Here is a 25,571-nt window from a genome sequence, read left to right on the forward strand (position 1 = left end):
GACAATGACCCAAGATGATGAGGAAAAACCCACTCATTAAGTAGATTTTATATTTGGAAAAAAAGGTTATGGATAATCAACACATAAGTGTACTAGTCTCAAATGGGCAGTGGTTGTTGTGTTTCTAGAACTGCTGACCTCAAGGTTTTTAGAACAAACCAATTGCAACTGGGATTTTAAAAATACTAATCATTCCTATTCTTAGAAATCTCCAAGATCAAGTTACAGCTACAAGCTTTGCATCTGTTGATCATGCTGCTGCCTGAAGCCAACAGAGACACAGCCAAGGTAAGTTCTTCATTTGCTATCACCTGGCACCTGTGGTGCTTTTGACTTTAAAATGAGAGACCTGGTTTTTTTCTAACAGTCAGTGGCCAGATGCTGCACCATAAAAGTATTCATCGGTGTTTTTTATAATTTCCTTGAAAAGAAAAGATGTTCTAATTCCCTGGCTGTCATTTATTTTACAAGAACCAGTTGCCGGAGGTATCCAACTGCTGGTGTCAGTAAATGGCTCCCAGGCATCATTTATTCTGGACCATGCATTTCAAAGAGGCACGTTCTTCACACAGTTTGGAAAGAGAAGGTCCATTTTTCTGTATAACTGGAATTCTCCAGGATGAAGTTAAAGGAGAAGCTGCCCCCTAAGCTCACCTGGTGCACTCCCAGTGCTGAAGGGCTTCCAGGGCACTGGACCAGACCGGAGGAGGAAGTCCAAACTAAAAACCCCTGAAATGTACATCTCTAGCGTGGATGTCAGGACCTCAGCCTCTTCTGGTTTGGCCTTACAAATCCACACCCACATCCACATACTTCTTCCTAATACAGACACAATGGCTACAGGCATTTTGGGTGCTTGGGAGCTTTCAGGTGTGTCTGCAGCCTGAGACACTGGTTGTGTCTTTGCACTCGTTTCCACATAAAGGAAACTTGGGTGAACAAGCTGCCAGGGAGCCCCCAGATATTCCCCTGCTCATCAGGACCTCTGCCATGCATGTGCAAAAGTGACGTCAGTGAACAACCACTGAGTTGCACCAGGAAAGGTTTTGATTGGATATAGGGAAAAATTCTTCACGGAAAGGGTTGTCAGGCATTGGAACAGGCTGCCCAGGGAAGTGGTGGAGTCACCACCCCTGGAGGTGTTTAAAAGGCATGTAGATGGGGTTCTCATGGACATGGTCCAGTGCTAGAGTTAGGTTATGGTTGGACTCAATGATCTTGAGGGTCTCTTGCGACTTAAATGATTCTATGATTCTATGAAAAAGCCTGAATTTCACCTTCAAGTGCAAATATGGCAGCTTTCTAGCCAGATGTGCATTTGAGAATGCTGCATAAAATATTTTGTGAGACTTAACATAACAAGTATTGTTTTTCCAGGCTTTCCTTCAGTTCTTGAAGAAGGTGGTTGCTAACGAAGGGAAAAATAAAATGAATTTATGGAATGTTTCTATGATTGTTGCACCAAACCTGTTCATCTACAAAGGGAAACGTGCCAACCAACAAGAAATGCAAGCAGCCACCACCACAGCGCACATTGTGCGGCTTTTAATTCGGTACCAGGACATTCTGTGGACAGTGAGTAATGCTGGTTCCCTCCTTACAGCTCCCACATGGAGAAGTATTTAGCTAGATGTAGCAGCTCTGTAGAAATCAGAGTAAACTAACCTTCCTAGAAGAAACAGTTAGCTATTCTCTGTAAATTGTCTGGAGTCTTCTGTAACTAGAATGAGATCGGGTGATGGATAACTCTGGATGGAGATTTACCTCACCTAAGACAACCATTTTAGCACAAATTGCCCTGTGGAGATACCTATACCACACCATTAATTATACAGGAGAATGCACAGTAGAATGATTAAATCTCGATGCCCAGGTGAGATATCCAAACTCTAATGAAATTAAATGACTGTTTATAATTTAGCCTATAGTCCTTGCTGGACTTTGGAAGGTTGACATGAAGATGATGACAGTGTCAGCTCGTTTCCCTGTAAGAGAGAGAGGGTATGATGGGGACTGCAAAGACAACCTTGTAATAAAGTTCTTACAACTGCAAACATCACTAGAAAGCTTCATATTATATGAAAGATGATCTACAGTTTCACCAAAGGGATAACAGTGAGTTGTCAGAGGGAGCTACTAATCGCACGTATCTTCTGGCAATAAACAGAGCTTCTGCAGCCTAAAATTTGGTGCCTTTCTAAAGCCCCAACACCAGTTTTATAGGGGAAAAAAATTACTGTATATTCTCAGCTCTGGTTTCCTCCCTTCAGGTCCCATCCTTCCTGATTTCCCAGGTGAGAAAAATGAATGAGGCAGCAATGAACAACAGCAAGAGGCAGCTGATGTTTGACAAAGGAGTGAGAAAACTTCTGAGGAGAAAGACCATGGAACGGGAAAGACCTGAAAGATCAGAGGTGTGATAAAAATATATCATTTTCAACTAGCCACCCTCCTCTCTTATCTCATAAAAGCTTCTGAGGTTGAGGAGGAAATTTTGCTGTACAAAATAAGCTGATTTGGGAGCTATCTTGAAAGATGTGCTTACCAGTCCAACATTTTGATAAGACAAAGCTCTGGAGCTTGATTGAGAAAAGGTGAGGAAGACAGAATGATTTCAAGCAGCCCAGGTTCTAAACTGTTATAAACACATGCTGCTTTTGTACCTGTTTTATAAGAAAATGGTGGATTGTCCTTGACAGCAATGATCTGTAGACATTAAACAAATGCACAGCTCAATAGATACCTTCAATGGCTTCAACAGATATCTAAAAGTAACTTACATGTTAGGTGTAATACATAATTTTGGTAAAAAAACATGTTATGTACAAGTGCACAACATTTGCATTTCTTACAGCAACTTACATCTAGTATTTCCATGTAGTAAACCACCTTTAAGTATCTGGAGAGAAAGTCTTTAGGGTCTTCCATAGTGGTTTGAAAGAATTAAGATTGGTGAATTGCAAGAGGCCTAATCAAGAAACTTGTCAAGGCCTCTACAGTTGTTGAAGAATAGTCTTGAGGAACAAAATAAAAGACAAATTGGGAAGGAGTGATATTAAGAAACTGTAAGAAATGGAGAATAAGCCACCTAATACAGACAACAGAGAAACTGCAGAAGGGAACCTCTGGAAAAAGAAATAGAGAAATTATATATATGAAGAGTGAATCCATGCTAATGCAGCTTTTTGGAGAATTAATTTGCCAACATTGTCTGAAATATATTGGCAGTAGGACACACGTTCATGCTGTAGATGGAGACACAGATGTTTGTTTAAAATGGCGGTGCAGACTACTGTATTGCAAAACAGTATTCACCCTGGAACAAATACTTCTAAGGAGAGTCAATTACTGCAGTCATTGCACCTTTGGGAAGGCAAGTTCATTGATCATAGTAATTGGCTTTGCATCTAATAAGAACAAGACTAGCCATGGCAGGTAGCTGAAATATGAGGGGTAAACTGGAGACAAACTCTGTTTGGATAACTGAGTTGAATTTTGAGAGCACTTAACACAATCTCCAGGTCTCAGATGTTCTAAATTACACAGGGACCGAGACTGGAGAGACTATTGTACTCTGCTCAGCATGGTATTAACTGGATTAGAACTGGAATGCAAACCTTGCTAATTGATTTATCCACCATTAATCATGGAAGAGTGCATAAACTTCAGAGATGATCATTTGAACCCTACAAAAGGTCAAATTTCAAATTAACAGAAACCGTATGGTACTTTGATATTTTACTGTATCTACACTTCGATCTAGTTGAAGCTATAGGAAGCAGAAATAGGGAACTGGATATTCACATCTCAGAAGAATTTCATCTTTAAAAGGAGAACCAGATATTCTTAGTCATTTTTATATATTTTTAAATAAGCTGTTGGTTCACTGACCAATGATAACAGAAATAACTTTAAAAATCTCACATAATGACTTGACTCAATATTACTGCAAGCAACTAAAATGCAAAGGTCGTACTTTATTCTGCATGCATTTATGTGATGCTTAGCAAGGAGTTTGTGGTTTTTGTGTCATATCTTATTATACTGTATCTATAAATTTGCATTTGTAGGACTGTAAATATGTTTTTTGAATTAATAAGTGAATCCAAAAGAGATTTTTGCAAGCAACCTTAGAAGCATGGCAGAACTGCTTCTAAAAGGAGCTACGGCAATATTTGCCTTATACTTACTCTATTGAATATTGATTTTAGGGAGCTGTCACTTTTCCCCCATACCTACAGACTGACATACCTGAGGGGGTGATAAGAGTTTATGCTCCACTGCATTCAAAAGTCTCTATGGCAATTCAACTCAACAGCCAAACAAAAGCCAAAGACATCCTGGCTCGATTCCACTGTGAAAACAGGTGGGTAAATCAGAACATTTTGTTTTTCCTGAAAAATAATGTCAAGCTTATTAATTAATATTGTCCCCTTTACAAAGATTCATTGTGTTACAATAATTATTTTTCTAATCTAAAATTGCTAATTTATGGTTGTGTTGGTCAAAGAAACCACTGATTTTATTCTTTATATTCTACTTAATAATTGGCTTCTATACAGAATCAATCTGCCCTCTGCCACTTCTAAAAACATACGTTTTATAGATTGGCTGCATAGAGAACCCAGAGGGACTGTCTTACATCTGCCAGTAAGACATTACTGCTTTTATTTCTGTAAGGTAGCAATTATTAAGTTATGGGAAATAGTAAATTGTATCTGAACATCTTCTCTGCAAAGTTTTCCCACATTACCACATAATTCTGTTCTTTAAATAAATAATACAAAATAAACAATGTAATAGAAGGCTTAGTTAACTGTGACACAGTAATCTATCTCTGTAGCAGATTCAGTATTCTGCAGTGCTCCATTTGGTGGAAGTCTTTGCTTTTGATAATTAAGTTCACAGTGGAAAATAGAATCAAATTTCAGCTTAACATAGATGGTGACTGATAAGGCAGTGCTTATAAAAGAAAGGCAAACTGAAGGGTTTTTTTCTATCCTAGCCGCGGTTCATCACAGAACATGAGAGGCCAGATCCAAAGTTTACATGAAATTGGAGGAAATATAGGTAGGTCTCATTTTTGAAAATTCAATTCTGAATGTCCTTAGCCCCCTAAAACACCTCAGGACAGTGCTATTTTCACACAGCTGGGTCTCTCCAACCTTCCACTCCATCTGCAGGAAAGGTGTCTGACCCAAAAGCTCTTAAAATCAAGGTAATGTTTCCTTCTGACTCCAGCGTGACTGGAAGGGCACCCTGCCGGAGATAGTGACCTGACCACAGCAGGACTCCTTACAGTCTTGCCAAATTCATCTGACCTTTCGTTTACCTCTATCAGTCTCATAACTGAGTGTTTCTCCATGGTTAAGAGATTCTGAGTCTTCCTCTTGCGAGCACATTCCACCTCACTGTCAAGCCTTTTCCCAAGACCTATTTCTTCCTCACTGTGTTAACCTCCTCCGAATAAAAAACACAGAATTGAGAATTCAGCCCCTGCATGTATGGGTGTTCTGTACTCCTACTACTCCATGTGCTTTATTTAGACTGTAAATTCCTTGCAGCAGTGAATTTGTCTTCCGCATTTCATGCAGCGACATTTTTGTAACAACAGTGGCTTGCCACACAAGTTCCTGGCCTAAAGGTCAAAAAACAGATTTTAATTTGATACTGCACAGTCCTGACTCTCTCCTTTCTCTATTCATATTAAAAGTCTGGATACTCTGTTGGAGTCTTTTGTCAACTGTCCACTTAGATTATTCCTTAATTCTTCTAGATTAAGCTCTAAACAGTTGCCATAAAGTTACCAGAAAACAACATGGACTTGCTTCATCAGCAGCCAAGAAGCAAAGTCTTTATTACTGAAGATACACTCATACAAAACTAAATTTGATTAGTGACTTTTTTTCCTGGTTTAAGAGGATGACCAACCAATCCTAAAACAACAGAAGTTCCCAAAGGCCTTGTGAAGCAATGCCAAGTATTCCCTGTATGCTCTTTCAAACATCTGGACATTTAATTTGCTTCTTCATTTAAAATTATTTTTATAACCATAGATCTTCCAGGGCACCTCATTCCACTGATTATGCATTAATTCATTTATATTGCTTTCATTTTAATAAAATCATTAGGATCTCAATGACCTTATAAGTAACTGTACAAAAGTTTTACCATAATCCTTCGTGTCACAGCCCTGTAACCTTATCAGCTGAATTGCTTCATCACCCAGATTAAATGCAATATAGTCCAACAAATCAACTTAACTCAAGAATTTATTGCCTTATTACTCAATTAAGAGGCACTAAATGCCTTTTTCTGTGACAAAGGCAGCAGGGACCCCTCAGCCACCCAATTCCTAGTCTCAGTCACCCCCTAACAAAACCTTCCGACTGGCAGAACAGACACTGTCAAAAACCTTGATATAGTTCCTGTATTTCTTTGCAAGACCTTAGCCTAGCTGGATGGGAAGACATGGTTTACAGAGCTACTTTTTCAGCATTTAAAAATAGTGTAGAAACAAAGTCACAGAGCTGCAATTCCAGCCAAGTAAATCCAAATAAATTAAGAAGAAACTGAAACATACTGTGGCACTTACAGTAACAGTGTTGCTAATGCTTCTAAAGAAACCATGATATTTGTTCACCATTTGACTAAATGCTTTGTCCATAATGCAGGGCATCTTGCCTGGAAGTGAGAGTGAACTCATGACTCTTCTCACTCAGTAAAATCACTGACTAGTTCTCCAAAGCCCCTGTTTGTATCCAGGCAGGATGTCAGCTGGACACACCAAGCTAGGGTCTCTGTGTGCAAGTCAGAGATACATCCAAGGACATTTTAACATCCCGTTTATTCATGTGCTCAAACACATCTGATGATTCATGGCTGTCGATTTCCATTTCAGGTCAGCACTGTTTGGATCCGGATGCATACATGTTAGATGTTTACCGTGCCAATCCTCAGGCAGAATGGGTGATAAAACCAAAAGCAAGCTGAAGCAGAAGGCAGCAGTGTACTGGACAAAAGCCAAATGGACAACAGTGACTCCTGTCATTTCAAGAAGCTCTTGGCAGAGATGAAACAAAATGGTAGCTACAGGATATAATTCCTTCCTACTGTACTGTCCAACTGCTGGTCACCATGCACTACTTTTGGTATGAGCATTATCACTCCAGCTTCTGGACCATCTGAAAATATCACATCAGTTACACTTTCATATGGGTTACGCTTGTGCTAGTTGGCCCAGGAGTTAAGGAGGCCAGACCAAGGTACGGTGCACAGAAAACAACCTGTCGCATACAGAGTTGTTTGTTTCCTGACCTGGTGTTAGAACTTTTTTTTAAAGAATCCAGTAGCATCTGTGGATGCATGAAACACTACCAACCACAGTGTAACACACAAGCATCACAGAGATGTTCAAGAAGAGAAGGTATCTGTCAAATGTGGAAGAGAGGAGCCCGACCTTCAGCAGTGCCAAGACGTAGCTATGGGACAGAATCAAACCCTTCTGCTGAAAGTAAACCTGTGCAGTGTGCATTACTGCAATATTTATGTCTCTCAGTCACACCTCATGAGTACCTGATGCTGGGAGAGGGATGGAGGCAGGAGGAAGAAATACTGTATAGACAGCTAAACTCTTTATATATACATTATATATACTACTATGAGTCCTTCAAAATTGTCTGTCTGGATTACATTACTGTGTGCAATTGTAGCACCACAAACCATTTTCTCCTTCCTTCCCCTGTGACATACACAAGCTTTGGGAGACAAATGCTTGGTGAGAAGGGGCATATTCCCCTGCCTCCATCTTTTACATGATACTCTCAGATTTAAGTCTGTGTAATGCCATAATGAGATATGTGTTAATGGTGCAACTTACAGCCATCATCTTTTTTTGTTAAACATTATAGTTTCTTTATTTGTAACCTAATTATTTTTCTTTTGTTTATTTTAGCTTTAATATGTAAGCAACTTTTATACTATTCAGCTGCATTGAGAAGAGAGATCTTTGTCTCGATCTTGTAAACTACAGCATGGAGAAGAAAAAGAGCTTCCAGTGAGCAGAGGGATTTTATACTTTTATTTAACATTTACACATTAAGGCCTTAAAACTGTAGCCAGACCAGGCCCAGTTGTGCTGAAGGGGTTTACAAATACATAGCAAATTGCAGCTCCTTTTACAGATGGCAAGCAGTCTATGAAAACACACAGGCTGACAAGAGAACAGGGGCTGCAACTGCCATGGGAATGCAGCACAGTAAATGTTAGACAGTATGGTTTGTAGCCAATCCCAAGGGTGGGCATCATTCTTCACCTAATCCTCTGGTTTTAGGCTAAACTATATAGAACTAAAGCATGATTGTTAAGAAGGGAAACCATAAGTCTCTGGAAAACTGCAAGTCTCTTTTTGTTGTTGTCTAACACAAAAAATAGGAACTAATGCCTCAACTGCACTGCAATGTCTCTGTCATCGGATGATAATACTGTACAATTAATTCACGCACAGTCTGAGCAGTAGGTTTTGCTCCTGATTCAGACACATGGATGAGGCAGAAGCTGGTCCTCTGCTTACCAGGTAGCAATGTAAAAGCATTCTGAAACAAGTCCTCCAGGTGAACATGAAGTATGTTGTCCTGCAGAGAAACTTGTAACCTGTGATGCTCTGCTGAAGCTGTGCAATAAGGATTTTCACATTCTGGAAAGCCTACTTCTAATTCAAAGTTAATTGTATTGTCCAGTAGTTAAATTTCATTGTTAGTGTTCAGTGAAATAAATCAATGTTGAATCAATAATTTTACCAGCAACAATAATGTCTACAGAGGGCAGATCCCATTCATCTTTCTTACCTTCTTGAGATAAAAAAAAAAATTATAAACAGTGAAATTTTTAACTTTCCAACTTTGTTTTTTTTTTCCCTTAACACTAACGGGTGCACAGTTGCAGCCAGGTTAAGACCAGGGACAGTTGTATTGTAAAATACACTGCTTATTTTGGCAAATATTTATTTTAAGTATGTGTGAGAGAGTAGGTTCTGTGGTTTGTTCATTGGACTAAGCATAAACGTTTTGTCAAGTGCTTTATTCCAGATTCCCTTTAGTTCCCTCTGTGGCAATGGACAACTCTTTCTACTATGCTGCCCTTTTCTTTTAGCTGTAGAACAGGGCTAGTACTTTCCTTATAAAGGTAACATGCAAACTAGTGGAGCTAAATTCTGCCCTCAGACGCAGCCAAACAATTCCCTGAGCAGAGCAGGCGTTATAAACACCCATCTAGGAAGGACAAACTCAGCAAAGGGATTTTATGTGCCAAGTGCATTGAATACGAAAAGTATCATATAAATGCTAAGCATCATTGTATTTATAGCCAACGAAAGAGCTTTTATGATTATACAGAAAGCCTGAATGTTAACTAAAGAATTTGAAGTGATGTAGCAAATGAGGTAACTTTCTACAGGACTCTCAAACAAATGTATTGACCTCCTCCATCTTGCCCACTCAGTTTACTCAGTGTTCTCAATGGCCACACAAGGGAAAGCACAGAGCACCCCTGTGCTCACACTGTAACTTGCTCAGCATGTTCTGGACCCTGAAGTGAGGACATCATTAAACTTTTCTGAAGTAGATCTCACTTTATTCCATACAGGATAAAAAGGGTCTTTGGAAGACTTTCACCTCTACCACTTTGCAACTTAGGAAAGCCAAATCTGATATAAGGAAATCCATCCTGAGAATACTTGTTTTATAACAAAAATTATAATTTTAGTATAAGACATGCATATCAGCAGATGAACTAGATTCTACATACAGTGCCCAGAGTACTACAGCATGACCAATTAACTGCTGTCTCTGAAACAAAACGGCAAAAATTCTTTTTTGATACAAATGGACCTAATGACCCATGTTTACTGTGGTTAACATTGTTACACAGTAAGTTGTTTTGTGTTGTCGTGGTACACTAACTTGATTTAATATGCAGCAGACAAACTGAACAACCTGTATGACATTTTTGAATATGAGGTCTCAGCTTTAGGCCTTACATTTCAAAATGCTGGTGGAGGCACCTGTATTTTTGTTCCTCCTGACAGCAGTTGAAGTCAAAACCAAGTTATGAGAGGATTGTCACCTAACAGAAAGCAACATATGTGGAAAGATATTAATAATAAAGTGGTAGCAAGCAGGGAGAAACCTCAGTGAACTCCAAAGATGCCTCAGGCATTTATGTACTCCGTGGTTCTACAAAGACAACATTTTGCATGTCAACACATAGAGAGTATATACAAGAAGTAGATATTGGAAACAGACTGGAATGCTCTAACCTGTTGGTGCAGCTAATGTCATTAGAATGTGTGCGTGTGTGCAAATGTGTCTGTGTCTATGTATAATATTAACTACCTCACCCTGCATTTTCCAGGAAAAATATTTTGGCTTAGAGGTTTAATATTCAAAACTTTACTGTTACAACTTTCACCTCTACGCCAGTCTCTTCCATTGATACAATGTTTCTCCTTCTAATGGGCAAGATTTGGAAATTACCAAAAGAATATATATTAAAAGACATATTTCAGGATATGGATGAAATTTTATCCAAACCATGTTGCTTTAATTACTGCTTGTAATGTGACCCTGATGAGATCAGACCTTGGGGTTAATAGATAACAAATACAAACATACTGTGGTTCAGTTTTTCAATGGCTTTCCATTAATGTATGTCTTCTCTGGAAAATAATACGATGCCACTAATCAAAGCAAAATGTTTGTATGTACGTTTCCCTTACAATCCTCATTATGTTATGTCTTTTGTTGAAATAAGCCCACACGTAAGCGCATTTGTACAGCAGAATGTGTCCACTGTATCGTATTCGTGTCAAAAATAAAAACAATACCAACAAAAAAAGAGCTTTTCAAATCTAAACATGTGGTTTTCAGATAGAAGCAGTGACAGAAATTGCAAAAAGCAGTGGTGAAACTGTCCTAAAAACAACTCTCTTGTTAAATCACCTAAGCAGCTCATCCTTGTTCAAGTGGAGTTCTTTGCTCCAGTCCTTGCTCAAGTGGAGCAGTTCTTCGCTCCAGGAGCTCTTCCGTTTGACTACTTCAATGCAAGGTACAAAATGACACTGCTTGGAATCCTACTTCATTGGAATAAATGAAAAACTGCTTTGGAGTTTCATTTGAGATGGTATTTTTTTAAACCAGCATGATATACATGGAGCAAAACTTATTTTAGAATGAATTGTAAAAAAAGTATAGTAAAAGCCAAACAAAATTCTGAGGAGCAAATAAAAATACTGCAAGTTCAAAGAGAAAAAAAGGGGATGGATGTGACTTGTAAAGAGCTATGTTTATTACAGATGCATCTTCAAGTACAAGACGTGGCTGTCAGTGCTCAATGATCCAGCCAGTTGATGAATGGATGTCCTCACTTGAGTCAGATCGAGCGACTGTCCCCAAACCTGGCTCAAGTGCAACTACTGGAAACCTCATTTTAGAAACAGGGGCAGACCCGGTAGGAAGAAGTGAAGACAGAACTGCTAACTGGCCTGTGAATTAGGAAGTGCAGGGCATGAAAGGTGCTTCCCTGTGTCCTCTAAGAAATACTGTTTTCCCAAGAAAGATGCATTAGTTCTGACTGCAAGAAAAACCAATAGTTGTTCCCATGCCAACCCAAATCATTTTTTCACCAACACAACATTTTATGTGCATCTCTGTGGTGTGGAGTTGCTGCTTGTCCTGCAGGTGATTCCATGAAAGCATAAACAGGAAAATAATCATTCTAGACAATGTGGCTATAATGGGCATTGGAAGCCCTGGATATCAAAGCAGAAGTAAAAGGGATCAGAGCTACCATACAAACTATAATAAGAAAATTCTATCAATTAGACTGAATCAAAGACCTTCATCATTAAGCCTTTAGTCTTGTGCTCCCTCTGCTGGACTCCATCCACTTGAACATGTCACTTCTTAACCTTCCCACTCTTTTACTTCTAACTGAAATACACAGACAACCAAACTACATGAAATAATGCACAGTTTATTGTAGTTTATTATGCAGTTCAAAATTACCTTTTTATAAAACGACCAACACTCAATATGAAATACTGTCACGTAATCAAAAGAAAACATACTGTAAACACTGATTAACAAAAATTCTCGAAAGAAAAACACCCATTTAATGCCATTACCATTGTAGTAGAGGTATTTGTTGTTTAAAACCTTTTTGTTAAAATGCAGACATAGAGTTTCTGACTATAAAAAAAATAAATGACCTGAGTTGGAAAACAACTAGAACAATCGAAGAGATGCAGGCTCTCACCAATTCTTCTTTTCATTACAAAATGAGAATGAAAAATAACAGATCAACAAAAACTCTCTCCCAGACCAGACAAGCTCTGCTGCAGTTCAGTGCTCAGCCCCAGGGCAGGAATGAGGAAAGACTCCACGCAGGTCAAAAGCTCTGCTGAAGTCAAACAACTCCACCTGTTGGCCCTTGGTCAACACAAGCTTCCTCAAACAGCCACGGAATGAGCTCTTGCTTGTGAGGCAGTTTTGCTTCACATCAGCTGAAAAACAAACATGAAACACATTGAATCTATATCCAGTGAACTGAAATAATACAAAGATGCAGGTTATTCAACTGCTTCCCTTCCCTCCTAAACAAGAGAGAAAAACAACAGCTGAGGAGTATAGCAAGTTCCCTTCATGTTTGGATGATCTTGGACATTCCAGCATGGACAGTCACTCCTGCCTTCGAGAATAAGCCATGCTCTGGGATAACTTGTGCAGAGTTTGAAGAAATAATTTGTCAAGATAAGAGAGGGGGAAAGGGCAGAGAAAGCCACTCTAGGTGGGTGTCTTTCAAGTTCAAATTGGAACTAGCAGGGTATGAAGCAACAGTTGAGCTGTACACAGCCATGGACTCCATCGGCAAACCAAAACATGAGGTTGGTAAAGAGTCCAACTCTTTTTTTCGTTCAACCTGTGAAACAATTCATTCCACTTCTGCAGTATTCAACTAAACTGAATAATTTCTCTGTTCACTATTAAACCTAATCTTTACAGATGGAGCACTGAAAGAAAAATTAGTATCACTTCACCCTACTACTGAAAAAAAAAAGGGTTCACAAGAAGCTGAGAAACCACTTTGGTATGTGAGGAAGATCAAATATTAATCAAGATCTGGTTAATTAGCATGAATTCATTTTTCATGAAGCACCAAAACCTTGTCCAACAGAAGGCTCTATAACATTTCAAGCTATTATCCCTAAAGCTTTCCAAATGTTTAAAAGCTGAGTTTGCCCTTCAAGACCTCATCACTTTGTTTTCACACAAATCTGAGTATCTGAACTGATAAACTGTAACAGCTTTTTCAGAGACAAACGGATATGGGCATTTTTTGCTGTTTAAAAGTGTAAGATATTCAAATCCACACAAAGCCTACTCACTCTCAGTACTGATGCGTTCATTAAAAAGCGTGCCTGCAAAAAGGCTAAACTCATGATGTTCAAAATTCAGTCCTCTTAATGAATATTGTCTTGGCTCAAATGATCAACTAGTGAGTTGCACAACTTAACTGAAAAGTAATTCAATTATATATTTTTTGTGTTATTGGCTTTTTACACTACCATCGTAGTATGATTGACAGTTACTTCAGAAAGGAATTTACACAGAACAAGGGAAATATGTTCATCTGCAGCAGCCTGACTTCTGCCTGCACAACCCCTGACAAAAATAAATCAGAGAAGAGCACTACAGAAGCCTTACTTAGACAAATTTGAGGGAAAGCCTTAGTATCAATTTGACTGCAAGAGAACTGCACCTCAGCATACACAGGCAGAGATACTGTGAAATCTGAGAGAGACTGCGAAAGACAGATGATGTGGAGGAAATCCTTCTGAGGGGCAGGTTTGTGTAGGAAAGTGACAGGAGTTGAGTTGATCTTGCCAATATACTCAACAGCTCAACACAGTCCTCCACAAAGACAGTACACTCAAACATTAGTATGCTGTGATCCCAGCAACAATGTGGAAAATGGTAACTATGATTAATAACTCAGTCACAAACTCGATTAATCGGGGCAAGAAAGAAAGAGAGCGCAAGGGAGTGAGGAGGGAGAGGGAGAGAGTGCATGTGTTAAGAGTCATTTTTATGAGAGAGAGCAATAGTGGGAGGGAGAGAAGGGAAGAGAAATATTATTGTACCTACCAGGATAGCCTCCAACATAAATGGGATTGTTTGTATCTGCAGATGTTGACTGGATGTAGGGATTATCAGTTTGAACCAAATTCCCATCAATTATCAGCGAAATGTGATGTTTGCTTTTGTTTGCTTGAAGCTTGTGCCATTTTCCATCACACAAACTATTTGTGCCTCTTGGTTCATATGTAGCTGTTATTCTGCCAGCTCCATTGTTGACATGGAATAAAACCTGTATAAACAGCCAGATGCCAATAAAGATATAAAGTAAGAATACATGAACTAATTTGCCTAGATAAAAGCACAATCACGCTGGTGCAGAGATTTCCGTTTTAATAAAGGTTTGATAATTATGTAAAGCTCATGTTTACTTTGATAGAGCGTGTCCTTATTGGAGTATCTTTAAAATCTAAAAGACTTCGATCTATCCATGCAGCAGTGCATTGAGTTAGCTTGGTATACTTCACTTGGGCTTTCAATGTTTTTTACAAATACAAATCATTTTCTCACAGAAGCTGAGACTTCAGATCTGAAAGAAGATCCACTGTATCTAACTGAAGAAAAGGAGAATGGACTGAAAAGCACTTGTCATTACCAATATGTGTATTGATTTATTTCATGTATTTATTTTTCAAAGCAGTAGACATTTCCTCAACTCTGTGGTGAGGATTAATATGTAAATATTGACTAAGAAAGCAGGTCCTGCAGAAACAGTGATATTTAACGCTGTCTCTAGCTAGGAAGCTTTGAATAAAAAATGAGCTGTTTCTCAGAAAAGGAAATACTTAAGAGCAATCAAGTATACATTTTTTATGCAGGAGATGAGTAGAGAACTATGTATTGATTGTTAAAAGGTTTATGGAGCATAATGGCCAGTAGAAGTAGATAGTGAGTTAATTGCTTATGAATATTGAGGAAGAAATTATAAAACACAGTGTTTTGTACATGCAATAACACGTTTATCAAGGGCAAGTATAGCTCTATGGCAGAAAAAAAAATATTAAAATATTAAGCTACAACAAAGGTACATATTTGGTCTACCGTGCAAGGTACGTGGTACAAGTCACAGTAGCTGCACACTAATGTAAATTACACTAACTAACAAGGCAAGAAGTTCCAGGGACTTCTGCTAATCTCACATTTTCTCATATGATGACAATGAGAAACCCTGAGACTGAAAGTCTGTCCTATTTTAGTTCTGTAGGGATTTGGTTTAGACATTTTGCTTCCACCACATTTCACTGGTGTCTATTTAGTGCCACCTAGCAGTTCTGCAGCCTACCTTGCCATTTACAATCTCGAGTCCAATGGCATCAACCTTAGCACTGCTGACCCCCAGGAGAACGCCGTGCAACGCTGTCGTACGAAATTCCAGCGTGATGTTCACATCCGATCGGACTTTGTAACCTTCTCTGACTGAAAAGAAGTTATGAGTTTCTAATAGAAGACTTGTAACCCACAGTACAAAGTAGAATACATACATTGTCATTAAAAGGCCTAAAAAGCTTGTTAATTAGTCTGCCAGGATATGACCTTGTGGAACCTCTGAAAAGTAAGTTTTTCAAAAGTCAGTATTCACATTTTATATTGGAAAAGGCAAATTGCCAAATAAGTTTCCTTTAATTTATTTATATTTAATACATTCTATCTTACTTGTAAGAAACTGTAAAGAGCACATATTAATGTAATCCTTCATGTTACTCAACAAGCACCCTACATCTTCTATCTATCTCCATACCGTTTAACAGATGTTAACATCATAAATATGGATGTTGTTAGCTGAAGAAAGAGGTAGTTCATTTCTTTCTCAGTGCTAGAATCATCAGCTCTTTCATATGTGGAAGCCAGCCTTTTGCAGAAGTGCTCACTTTGGGATGTCCAGAATAAAGAGACCCAAGTTAGAAATACATACGCAGGGCATGCACCCTTTGTGTAAGGAGTCAATTAATTACACTAAGTTCCAGCAAGACCTAACAAGAGTATGTTTTCCTTAGTATTAATTCAGTAAGGTACTGCTTTCTTTTAATGACACTTACCAAGAGCAGCAAAGCCACTCCCATCGAAGAAAGTACCTTCTTGCACTGTTACATAGCATTTATTCACAGCAAAGATAGACACAGGGCTCTCATTGTCCAGTTGCTTGCTGTTGATTGTCATGTTACCAATGCAAGCAGGAATACTGTGAGTCACCTAAACATAATGAAATATGAAGAGTTAGTGTGTAATACAAACTGCTGCAGTGCTCTCTGAGTGACTGACTTGATGTTACTGTAAATGAAAAATCCTCTAAACAAAACACAGCAGAATCTAAAATAATTACATTTCTTATTGTCCTGGTTTTGTTAAAAAACAAGTTTCTCTTTTAATGAATTTGCCTGTCAGCTAAAGCCTTCATATTAGCTGCGTTTTCCTGGAGAAACAGATACATGTTTTGGTAAACATAGCAATGGAATGTGAAGTTATTGATAAGCATGGATGGACATCTTGCAATCTAAACCCTCAACACTTATTACATATACTTATATAACACGTCTTAAGAGTCAAAATAACTATTGTTCAGAAACAGTATTCACTCCCTGTAGCATATAAAAAGAATTGCATTTGCCTGAAAATGAGCAGGGATATCCCCCCAACAGTTATGCTTCAGCAAATTAACAAGTAAATCAAGATTTTAAGACATTTTGTAAGTATAGATCACCAGAGCCAAAGTTTCATTAGAATTACTCACTACTACTATTTTCAGCAATTGCAGATTCAAAGTATTAAAGTATTTGTTAGCCCCCTTATCCAACTAAAAAGCATGGGTGCAGAAAGTACACCCAGGAATTGAGAAACATTGTTATCATCACCAGAATCCTCCCTGAGACAACATGCTGCACAAGGAGGAAGGTGACAAAAACTTATTCTCTAAAACCACGTGCAAAAAGTATGTGGTAATCTCAGACAGCTAAACCAAGCCTGTCAGAGATATTTAAGGCACCTAATCTCTATTTAAAGACAATAGAATTTAGGTACCAAAATGTCTGAAATTCTAAGTCCTATTTTTATCTTGTATTATGAAACACATGAAATTATATTCTTTATCCATTTTTAATAGTGAGATTGATAGGAAAAAACCTATTAAGGGCCATTACCAAAACACAAGGAAACAAACTCTAGTTAGAGTTGCTGAGCCACAGAAAGCTAGAAAGATTTATCTGGTGAAGGGTGATTAGTACTTAAGGAAAGAAACAACAATGAAAGTACTGTTTTGCCAGTCAGAGACAGGATACTGAATTAGATGGGTTTGATACAGTATACTCATTGTAGTTTTGTAAGACGTTAGAGACACCCCATTACTCCCAATCTTCTTACATTCCCAAGATTCTTCGGCACGTAGTCTAAGGGAAGCCCTCCCAGATAGAGCTTCCCCTCCACATCCAAAGTACTGCCATCTCCCAGAGCATTGACTGCTGTTGATTCATGTCCATCCACAATGATTATACCTTTTCTTTTAACATATTCCGTCTTTATCTGGAAAAAAAATGAGAGAATGCAAACACGAATCAGTAAGCTGAATCAGTTGCCTAGTCATCATCTGCCACAGAAGTAAGCAAGACAGTTTTTTAGCAGCTAAATGGCTTTGACATCCCACAGCGAGGGATCCTTGCAGAATCCCTTATTAGGCTGAGGACCTTTCAGAGGGCAACTGAGCAGCTAAACTGCCTCCTTGTGTCCCCGAGGGATCACAATGATTGCATGCTGTCCTGTGGAAGTTTTTCAGTGTCTTAATGATTGTTATTTAAAACCACTGGTTTATCACCTTAGGATACAAGCACATCACTAAATCTGAAGTGGGGAGTACTGTGCTGGTCTTTTGCAACTACTGTGCTGCCCACCAGCTGAGCCATCGTAGCTCTCTCAAGCACACACTCCTACGCTGTAATTTGATGATGGGCAGCGCTCAATTTGCTCTGACCAAAAAGCTTTCCAGTTCTGTCCATCTTGTTCATTCACCCCAATACGCCTTCCTTGCACTAAAGCAATTATTCACATGCAGATGAGGCACTGTATTTTAAGTCAGTCAGACATTTATTCTTCCCTAGTTACTTTTAGCCCCACTCAGAATCCTGACCAGGTTCAACATGAGGTTTCATGAACATTTGGGGTTGGTAAGAGGATAAAGTGGCACAGCAGGATGATATGAGTAGACAGCAGAGAATGAAAAGGAGTAGTGCTTCTTTCAGCAGAAATGCATATTAGCTTAAATTGATTGTAGAGCTGCTGCAATAATCACTCCCAGCTGTGAAGTCATGTGACTCAGCCTTAAATCTCTGAAAAAATGTCCAAGCTCATGTTTTTATGTCCTGGACAGTAAAGGTAGATCAGCTCTCATATGGAATCTGTTCATCTCTTAAAGTGGAAAGTGTGAGTTTTATATGAGTATATTTAATTTTAAATACGCAGCTATAAATCACAGAGTGTTCTTCCTTTCAAGGAAGGCAGGAGAGCTTAACTGTGATATCTCTGACAGAAGTTCACATTTGCCATCTTTATGTTGGGTTTTTTCTGTTTTTTCTTATGCTGATTATATATGAAAAGCAAAAATAACACTCTGCTGATTCTCAAGGTGTCTAGGGGAGGTGGCAGCTTTGAGTCAATCACTTTGTCCCACAGAAACCATTTTCTGGAGTTAAGGCTTCACATACAGACAAAGGAAGGGAAGCATAGTAGGATGAATGTTGTCATCATCACTGGCCTTAAGGAAAAGTAATGTGGTCAGAGTTGCTTTTAAAACTCTTACAGACACCACTGTCATTTCCTGCAAAAAGAGACAGAGCCGGCAGCAGGTAGGTTGCTCAGAGGATCTGAGCCAGCAGAGTCTGATCCAGAGCCTGGATACAGAAGGGCCCGAATGCTACATGATACCTGAAAGCTGTAGCCATAATTTCTCCTCAAACTCAGCTTGTGCCAAATCTTCCTCCTCCAGTCTCCATTCTTTGCAAATGTCTACCTTTCTCACGTTACATCAACCAGGGAAAGGAAAGAGAGTGGTTCCTTGTTAGCACTAGCTGCTAGGACATTCCCAGGTACTAAGCAATAAGTGGGAGAAAGGAGAAACTGCACCCACAAATCTTTTTCACCCTGTCACACACTCACTTGCAGGTCTTTGGTGACACAGTGCAAAGACTTGTGTGGAAGAAGTCAGAGCTTCCAGACATCTCTGCTGAGTGCTTCTCTGGTGAAGATGACCGTTATTACACAGTTGGTGAACAATTTATCTCTAAATAATCTGAGATAAGTGACAGTAGTTGGATGCTGGAATTGATGCATAATTAATAGGAAAGTAAAAAGGAAATAACTATACTCAGACATGAGTTATCTGAATGGTTTCGTGATTTCATTAAAACCTATCCACCTTTGCAACACAGAAAAGTGTACAGGGAAAAACCAGCCCAGTATAACTCCAAGGAAGAGAAAATGGAGTACAAGATTGGTGACTACTTACCGTATGCCATTTTCCATCACTGATAACAGCAGGGTGAAAAGCTACTGCTTTCCCTTTGCCTAGATCAAATGAGAAATAGAGCTGTCCCCCATGGAGCTGTAGGGCTGCATAATCAACTTGGTTCTGGTGAGCCATGTAGTAAATCAGGCCACTGGAGGCAAAGGTTCTGAGATTCAGCTGGACAGAAAATCTAGACAATAAAAATTCTGTGTTACTAGAAGACATTTCTTCTGCATTGATAAAAAGCTTTTCTGGAGACAGAGGGCATCCTCAACTAATTTATTATGATGAAAGAAAATTTATTATTACAAAGGCCAGAAAAGTAGGTTTTGCATTGATTCTAAGAAAACGTGACCTATAATGTATTTCATAACAAAAATCAGTGCCGTACCTGTCACAGACAGAAAAAGTGATTGTCACAGAGTGAGCTGGGCTTTAAGAGGGACAGGCCCAGCTGTTTGTGACTGCAGGTTCGCCTGTTGCCCCAAGAAAGAAATGAATTCCAGGATAATGTGATGGCATCCACGACTATTAGCCAGGCTTGCTGGGACATAATGGACAGACTGAGAACAGGAGGAGGCTTAAAAGGTAGAAGAGCTGACTGAGCTATTTGTTATGGAGACACTAGGCTCAGACTACACAGCACCAATCCTTTGCAATGTCCTTATGTTCAAGAGTTACAACAGAAGGGCTAGAAGCAAAACAAGGCTCTTTTCTCAATGACTGCATAGGCTTCCTGAGTTGAAAGAAGCACAAGGAAGTGGCTTGTAGGCTGTGTTTGAGTCCCTGTTGAGAGCCTCTCAAAGAAATAAGAGTGGCAGAGAGGCTATCACACATTAAGACTCAACGGCATGATTCTTCTCAGTAGTTTTAGCTCCTTTGTTGACCTGGGGAGTGAAGCAGACATGGAAGGTGCAATTGCAGAAAATCCAGAGGAGAGGGCAAGATGTTATCTGCATCAGTCAAAGGAGCAGAGTCCAGCTGAGCTCTGTATGTGGAAAACAGTAATCAAAATACTTACAGAAAGTACAGTGGGGCTCATAAGTCTGAGGGGAAAAAAATGCAGAACTCGGACCATGAGTTTAACTCATGTCAACAAACCTGGGAAAGACACACTAATTACATTGCAGTGGTAATGATACCTTCTTCCATGAGGAACCACAGAAATTTGAAGCAAGAGCCATGTTCAAAGCTGGTAATGCAGTGAACATTCAAGAAAATCATAACTGCACCTCTTGTAGCTCAATATAAGATAACACACTGTGTGGATATACTCACTTCTTCCTAACTGCAGACTGATTGAAGAGCAGTGTCAAGTGGCTGCCTTTGGCAAGTCCAAACTGATGGGCACCTTGAAGATGATCAGACAGCTCAACTTTTGCACATACTACCTGTTAATGAAAGGACTTTATTAAAAAATAATAGTATCGGGTGCTGAACAGCAAGTGTTGAATGGCAGTGTGCCTATGCCAACTTTGTAAGGAACAAACTGTACTACCAGATAAACACGAAATATACAGCAACATCAATGAGTTAAACTACAATCATTCTGAGCTATCTTCAGGATCAAAAAGAACTAGTTCTAATGATTAAGCTATGTCTCATGGACAGCATCGGTCTTTTCTACTGAAAAATGCTTGTAGTTTGAGCAGTAGTCATCCACCATTTGTCTTAATTGATAGCCCCTTTGATAACAAATACTGGAAGACATAGTACAATTCCAGTGTGAAAATCTTATGGACTTGGTAGAAATATTTTCCCATTTAGTGAGGACACACATTTTTGTTGTCATTTGGAGGATGGAGAGCTGAATAACAGAGTATGAGCCAAAGCTATACTTCAGCCCTAAGAAGGAGAGCTTATTTCTTTTTATAGCCACAGTTGTATGAAATGTATAAAATCCTGCTTTCTCTTGCCACAGAAAAATGATTTCAGGATGCTTTGGAAACACTTCATTATAAAGACGTGCAGCTGCAGGAGGAGAGAAGTGATGCTGCTTTCTCTCTGGGGAACAGGGACTATGTGAGAGGAAACAGGTGACGTGCAAGCTGCATTCAGACACTGTGTGTCTCTGGAATGGCTTGTGCCTCTTCTTTGACACAGAGCAGAGACTGCCTGTGTGTGACCAGGAAAAAGTGAATGCTGAATTGCACACCTAATGCAAACCTCAGCACAGAGCCACTTTGGCAGAAACACGCTTAAGATAATTGTTACTTTCAAGCTTTGTCCTGGGGATTATCACTCTGCTTTTACCTTTTTTTTCAGTCTTGCTGCCTAAACAATGATAAACCTAACCACATTTCCCTTACAAAAGGCCAACAGGCTGCTACAAAGGTTTGTACCAGTTGTTCTGTAAGAAATAATAATTTCAAATCCACATGCATTGAACCATGCCATACCACAGAAGAAGCAAATACACACAGTCCATGCTTTGAAAACTCTCCACAAAGCTGAAATGCATCTTGCTGTTGAACATTTTCCTAGAAGAGGCAATAGAGCTTTGCTGCAATACATACTTTTTTTGTATCTGTAAGAGGCCTCAGGGGAACTGGTAAAGCCTGAAGTTCAGGTTGAATCTCTAGATCTTCTGGCTGTATGGCTGGTTTAGGCTTCTCTGACAAAAAGCAGCTGTCCATATCCACATGTTCATACTTCATGGAAGTGGTGAAATACAAAAGCCTGTGTTTTAAAAACCCTATATTTTAAGAGGTGAAATGCCAAATCTTTACATTTCCAAAGCAGAAGAAGAGTATTTTACAGGGTCTTTCGCTAGTAATGTGAAAAAGGAAAAGAAGTGGCATGCTGGGACAAAAAGATTGAGAAGTGGCACATAATCTGTCCATAGAACAATATTAATAGACAAGATTCTTGGAAAACCATTCTGTTTGTGAATGCAGATGAAATTATAGTTGACAAAGTTGCATTTTGGGCAGCGTCTCTATAAACATTAAAGACGTGTTTAATGTTGTTTGGAAATTTAGCTGGTAAGGCCCATTTTCTGCCTGTTGTAATACCCAGATCATCAGCATCATGCTTGTCTTATGTTTAAAAACCAGGCAAATGCACAATGTCATAAAAGGATTGCACGCTACAATTAATAATAATATACACTGTTTTGCAAGACAGGGCAGTTACCCCTCAACTTACTCCTTGTTAAATATAAGATTGCTGATACAGCCATGGAAGGATCCAGTCATTTTTAGCCCTAAAATGCCCTCTCCTGCTGGAATGCCACCAGCATAGAAATGGGAAATATTCATGGGGCTCATTTCTGCTGATGAACCAAGCCTCAGTTCTGCAGGGTTACTTTCATCCACCTGTACAGTTATGATCCTGAAAAAGATAAGGTAGGGAAAACATTCAACAGGAGCCTTAGATATTCATTTTCAAATGAAAAGCATTCCACTCAGGCTCAAAAATGTCCTGTTCTAAGAAACAAAGATTCCATCACTTTGATAATCCTTTCGATGTCTTAAAACTAGAAGACTTTATTCTTTAAATAATTTTTAACATGCTGAGTTTTGACAAATATCTTTCTTAATTATTTTGATAGGTATCTTTCCAAATCATTTTGATAGCTGTATTTTTCTCTAATACTATTTAGCATACTTTACTGAAGCAGTCCAAGCTGTCTATAGATTTAGAGAGCTTTTAACTGCAATTTAATCAGTGGCTATATGCCATGTACAATTACCATGTAAATCAGAACACTTCCATTAATAGCAAAAAAACAGAGCCCTGATTGTTCCACCTAATGAGCTAGCAAAGGCAGATCCTCAGAGAGCGCAGTGAACTGACAACAGTGTACAATAATTAAACAGGTAGTACTGTTCACAATTGCATGTACCTCTTGTTCCGGATTAGGATGACCGAGTGTTCTTGTCCATCGCTGTATGTTCCATTAGCATCCTGAAGAATTACTTTTCTAGTACTTGCTCTATCTCCAGTGTTAACGTGCACAGCAAGATGACCATCAATCAGCATGATGGAAAAGAAGGGCTGTGGATTTAATCAGAAGATTAATTTTTAACGATAACTCATTTTCCTGGCACTCCTTCAGTGTTTAAATACAACATACAATGGAAAAAATTAACTTCCAGCTTAGTTGTAAACAAACTTTTAAATGAAACTCAGACTAGGGGGCATGGGTTGGTACCTCTGAGTGTAAAGCCTTCTAACAGAAAAGATGAAAGCTGGAAATTTCTCTGGTCATGATAAAAATTCAGGTTAAAATGCAGGACTTTTTTTTTTATACCACACTCCTACCCTCCACCCCCTCCCCTTAGAAGAAGAAACTAAGAAGGGGCAGGCATTCCTACTAAGACTTTGTCCTTAGACTCCAGGAGCTCCAACACAGTCCGTCAGATATGAGATAGCTGTTCATCTCAAATCCTTCAGTAACTACTGTTGACTAACAGGGTGGAAAGTGATATTCTGTGCATTTCATGTGCAGTTTACCTCCTTGTTGCAAAAGCATTCTGGGTCCTGGTAACTGTAACAGATCTCTGCTAAGAGATCCTTCACCTCTTCTCTGTTACAATGAATATCCTCTGTCCTGTTCCCCACCTAGCCTCTGTATTTGGGCCTTCCTAAGCTGAATAAATTATTCTTTTTCACTCCCTGCAAGTTACAGTCATAAAAACCTAACTTGATATTAAGAAATAAAAATGGCAAAACCAAACCAAAACAAAAATCTTTGTTTTCAGTACTTGCCAAATATGCTTGTCTACGTCGTCGCTTTTTCAGTCCCCTGCTGAGTCCAGCAAGGATGATGCCACTGCTGTTCTTTGTAGCAAAAGTTGCCATCAGTTCTGACTCTGGACTTAGGGACTTAGGTACCAACTCAATATATCCGTTGTTCAAGATGCTCACACTACGAATAGGCTATTTTATGAGGGAGAGAAATAATTACTGACTTTGTCCCTCCATAGTGCACAGTAAGATTTAAAAAAATGAATTCAAGTATAAATTAGATTATTTTAGACTTTTTTTTTTTTTAAGATAAACCCATTTATGTGTTCACAAACATTGCTATTCGTTGTTCAATAACAATAAAGATGAGGTCACAAAACCTAAAAGTCTCCTACCTCCAATACACAGCCTTTTCTTACTCCATATGAATTTCTAAGCAAGTCAAAGGTTGAACGGGATATTTCCAGATTTTTTATGCATCCCACATACATTCTACTATTAAGACCTTTCCTGAAACACAAAAAAAAGGGCATTTTTTCAAGGAGTAGTATTTGGAATCTCCTGAGAGAAAAGATAAAGTTCTGTCCAGTAAGAAAAAAAGCAAGATCTGTTTTAAAGAACGCAGTCAGCCCAATGTAAGTGAAAACAGGTAATTTAGGTTTTACTCTTAGCAGATATTAATTCTGATCTTAAAGAGAGTCAAACAACATTGTAACCCAAATGGAAACATACAGGTGTGTAATAGTGTGCTGCCAGGCCGCGTCATTTTCAGTACTTTACGGTGAATCTTCAGCTGAAATGTAATGGCTTTTGTGTGAGAGGGTAACTGTAGCTCTCTATTACCTAGCAATTCTTTTTCATTTCTTAAGTCGGGAGGATGCCTAATTTGGTTCCAGGCTTTAACCAGAGAAATCTAAGGCTGTCCTTTCATAATCCCTTACAGGCTGCTATACCAGTTAAGATTACCTTTGCAATAACTGCACAGAGACAAATATTGTCCTACAATTTACCGTATTGTCAAGATCATGCAGTTTAACTATATTTTCTTTTGCCATGTTCATCTTTTCAAAGTGAAGCCACTGGAAGAAATCTGACTTTACAAGTTCAGCAGGGATGTGCAATACAAAAAGTACAAACTAGAGACATGCTGTAAAATACATATTCGTAACATTTTCTGTTGATCTGTTCTCAAAATTTTT

General features: G+C 38.8%; 2 protein-coding genes across 2 annotated transcripts in view; one reads left to right on the forward strand and one right to left on the reverse strand.

Moving 5' to 3' along the window:
* Positions 1-6,993, forward strand: part of ARHGAP28 (Rho GTPase activating protein 28) — a gene marked incomplete at both ends in the record, with an annotated part of 74,188 nt that extends 67,195 nt beyond the window's left edge. Inside the window, 6 exons of the mRNA XM_080339377.1 lie at positions 206-288; positions 1,378-1,575; positions 2,271-2,414; positions 4,212-4,366; positions 5,006-5,070; positions 6,902-6,993. Coding sequence (XP_080195503.1) covers positions 206-288; positions 1,378-1,575; positions 2,271-2,414; positions 4,212-4,366; positions 5,006-5,070; positions 6,902-6,993 — 737 coding nt within the window. The remainder of the gene's footprint in view (positions 1-205; positions 289-1,377; positions 1,576-2,270; positions 2,415-4,211; positions 4,367-5,005; positions 5,071-6,901) is intronic.
* A 5,405-nt stretch (positions 6,994-12,398) lies between these two features.
* LAMA1 (laminin subunit alpha 1) overlaps positions 12,399-25,571 on the reverse strand; it is a gene marked incomplete at both ends in the record, with an annotated part of 104,085 nt that continues 90,912 nt past the window's right edge. The window contains 12 exons of the mRNA XM_080339681.1: positions 12,399-12,559; positions 14,202-14,424; positions 15,475-15,608; positions 16,229-16,382; positions 17,547-17,705; positions 19,681-19,870; positions 20,959-21,067; positions 22,193-22,359; positions 22,828-23,013; positions 23,528-23,679; positions 24,394-24,564; positions 24,768-24,882. Of these exons, the coding sequence (XP_080195807.1) occupies positions 12,399-12,559; positions 14,202-14,424; positions 15,475-15,608; positions 16,229-16,382; positions 17,547-17,705; positions 19,681-19,870; positions 20,959-21,067; positions 22,193-22,359; positions 22,828-23,013; positions 23,528-23,679; positions 24,394-24,564; positions 24,768-24,882 (1,921 nt within the window). The remainder of the gene's footprint in view (positions 12,560-14,201; positions 14,425-15,474; positions 15,609-16,228; positions 16,383-17,546; positions 17,706-19,680; positions 19,871-20,958; positions 21,068-22,192; positions 22,360-22,827; positions 23,014-23,527; positions 23,680-24,393; positions 24,565-24,767; positions 24,883-25,571) is intronic.

Source organism: Nesoenas mayeri, assembly GCF_963082525.1.
Source record: "Nesoenas mayeri genome assembly, chromosome: 2".
Lineage (NCBI taxonomy): Eukaryota > Metazoa > Chordata > Aves > Columbiformes > Columbidae > Nesoenas > Nesoenas mayeri.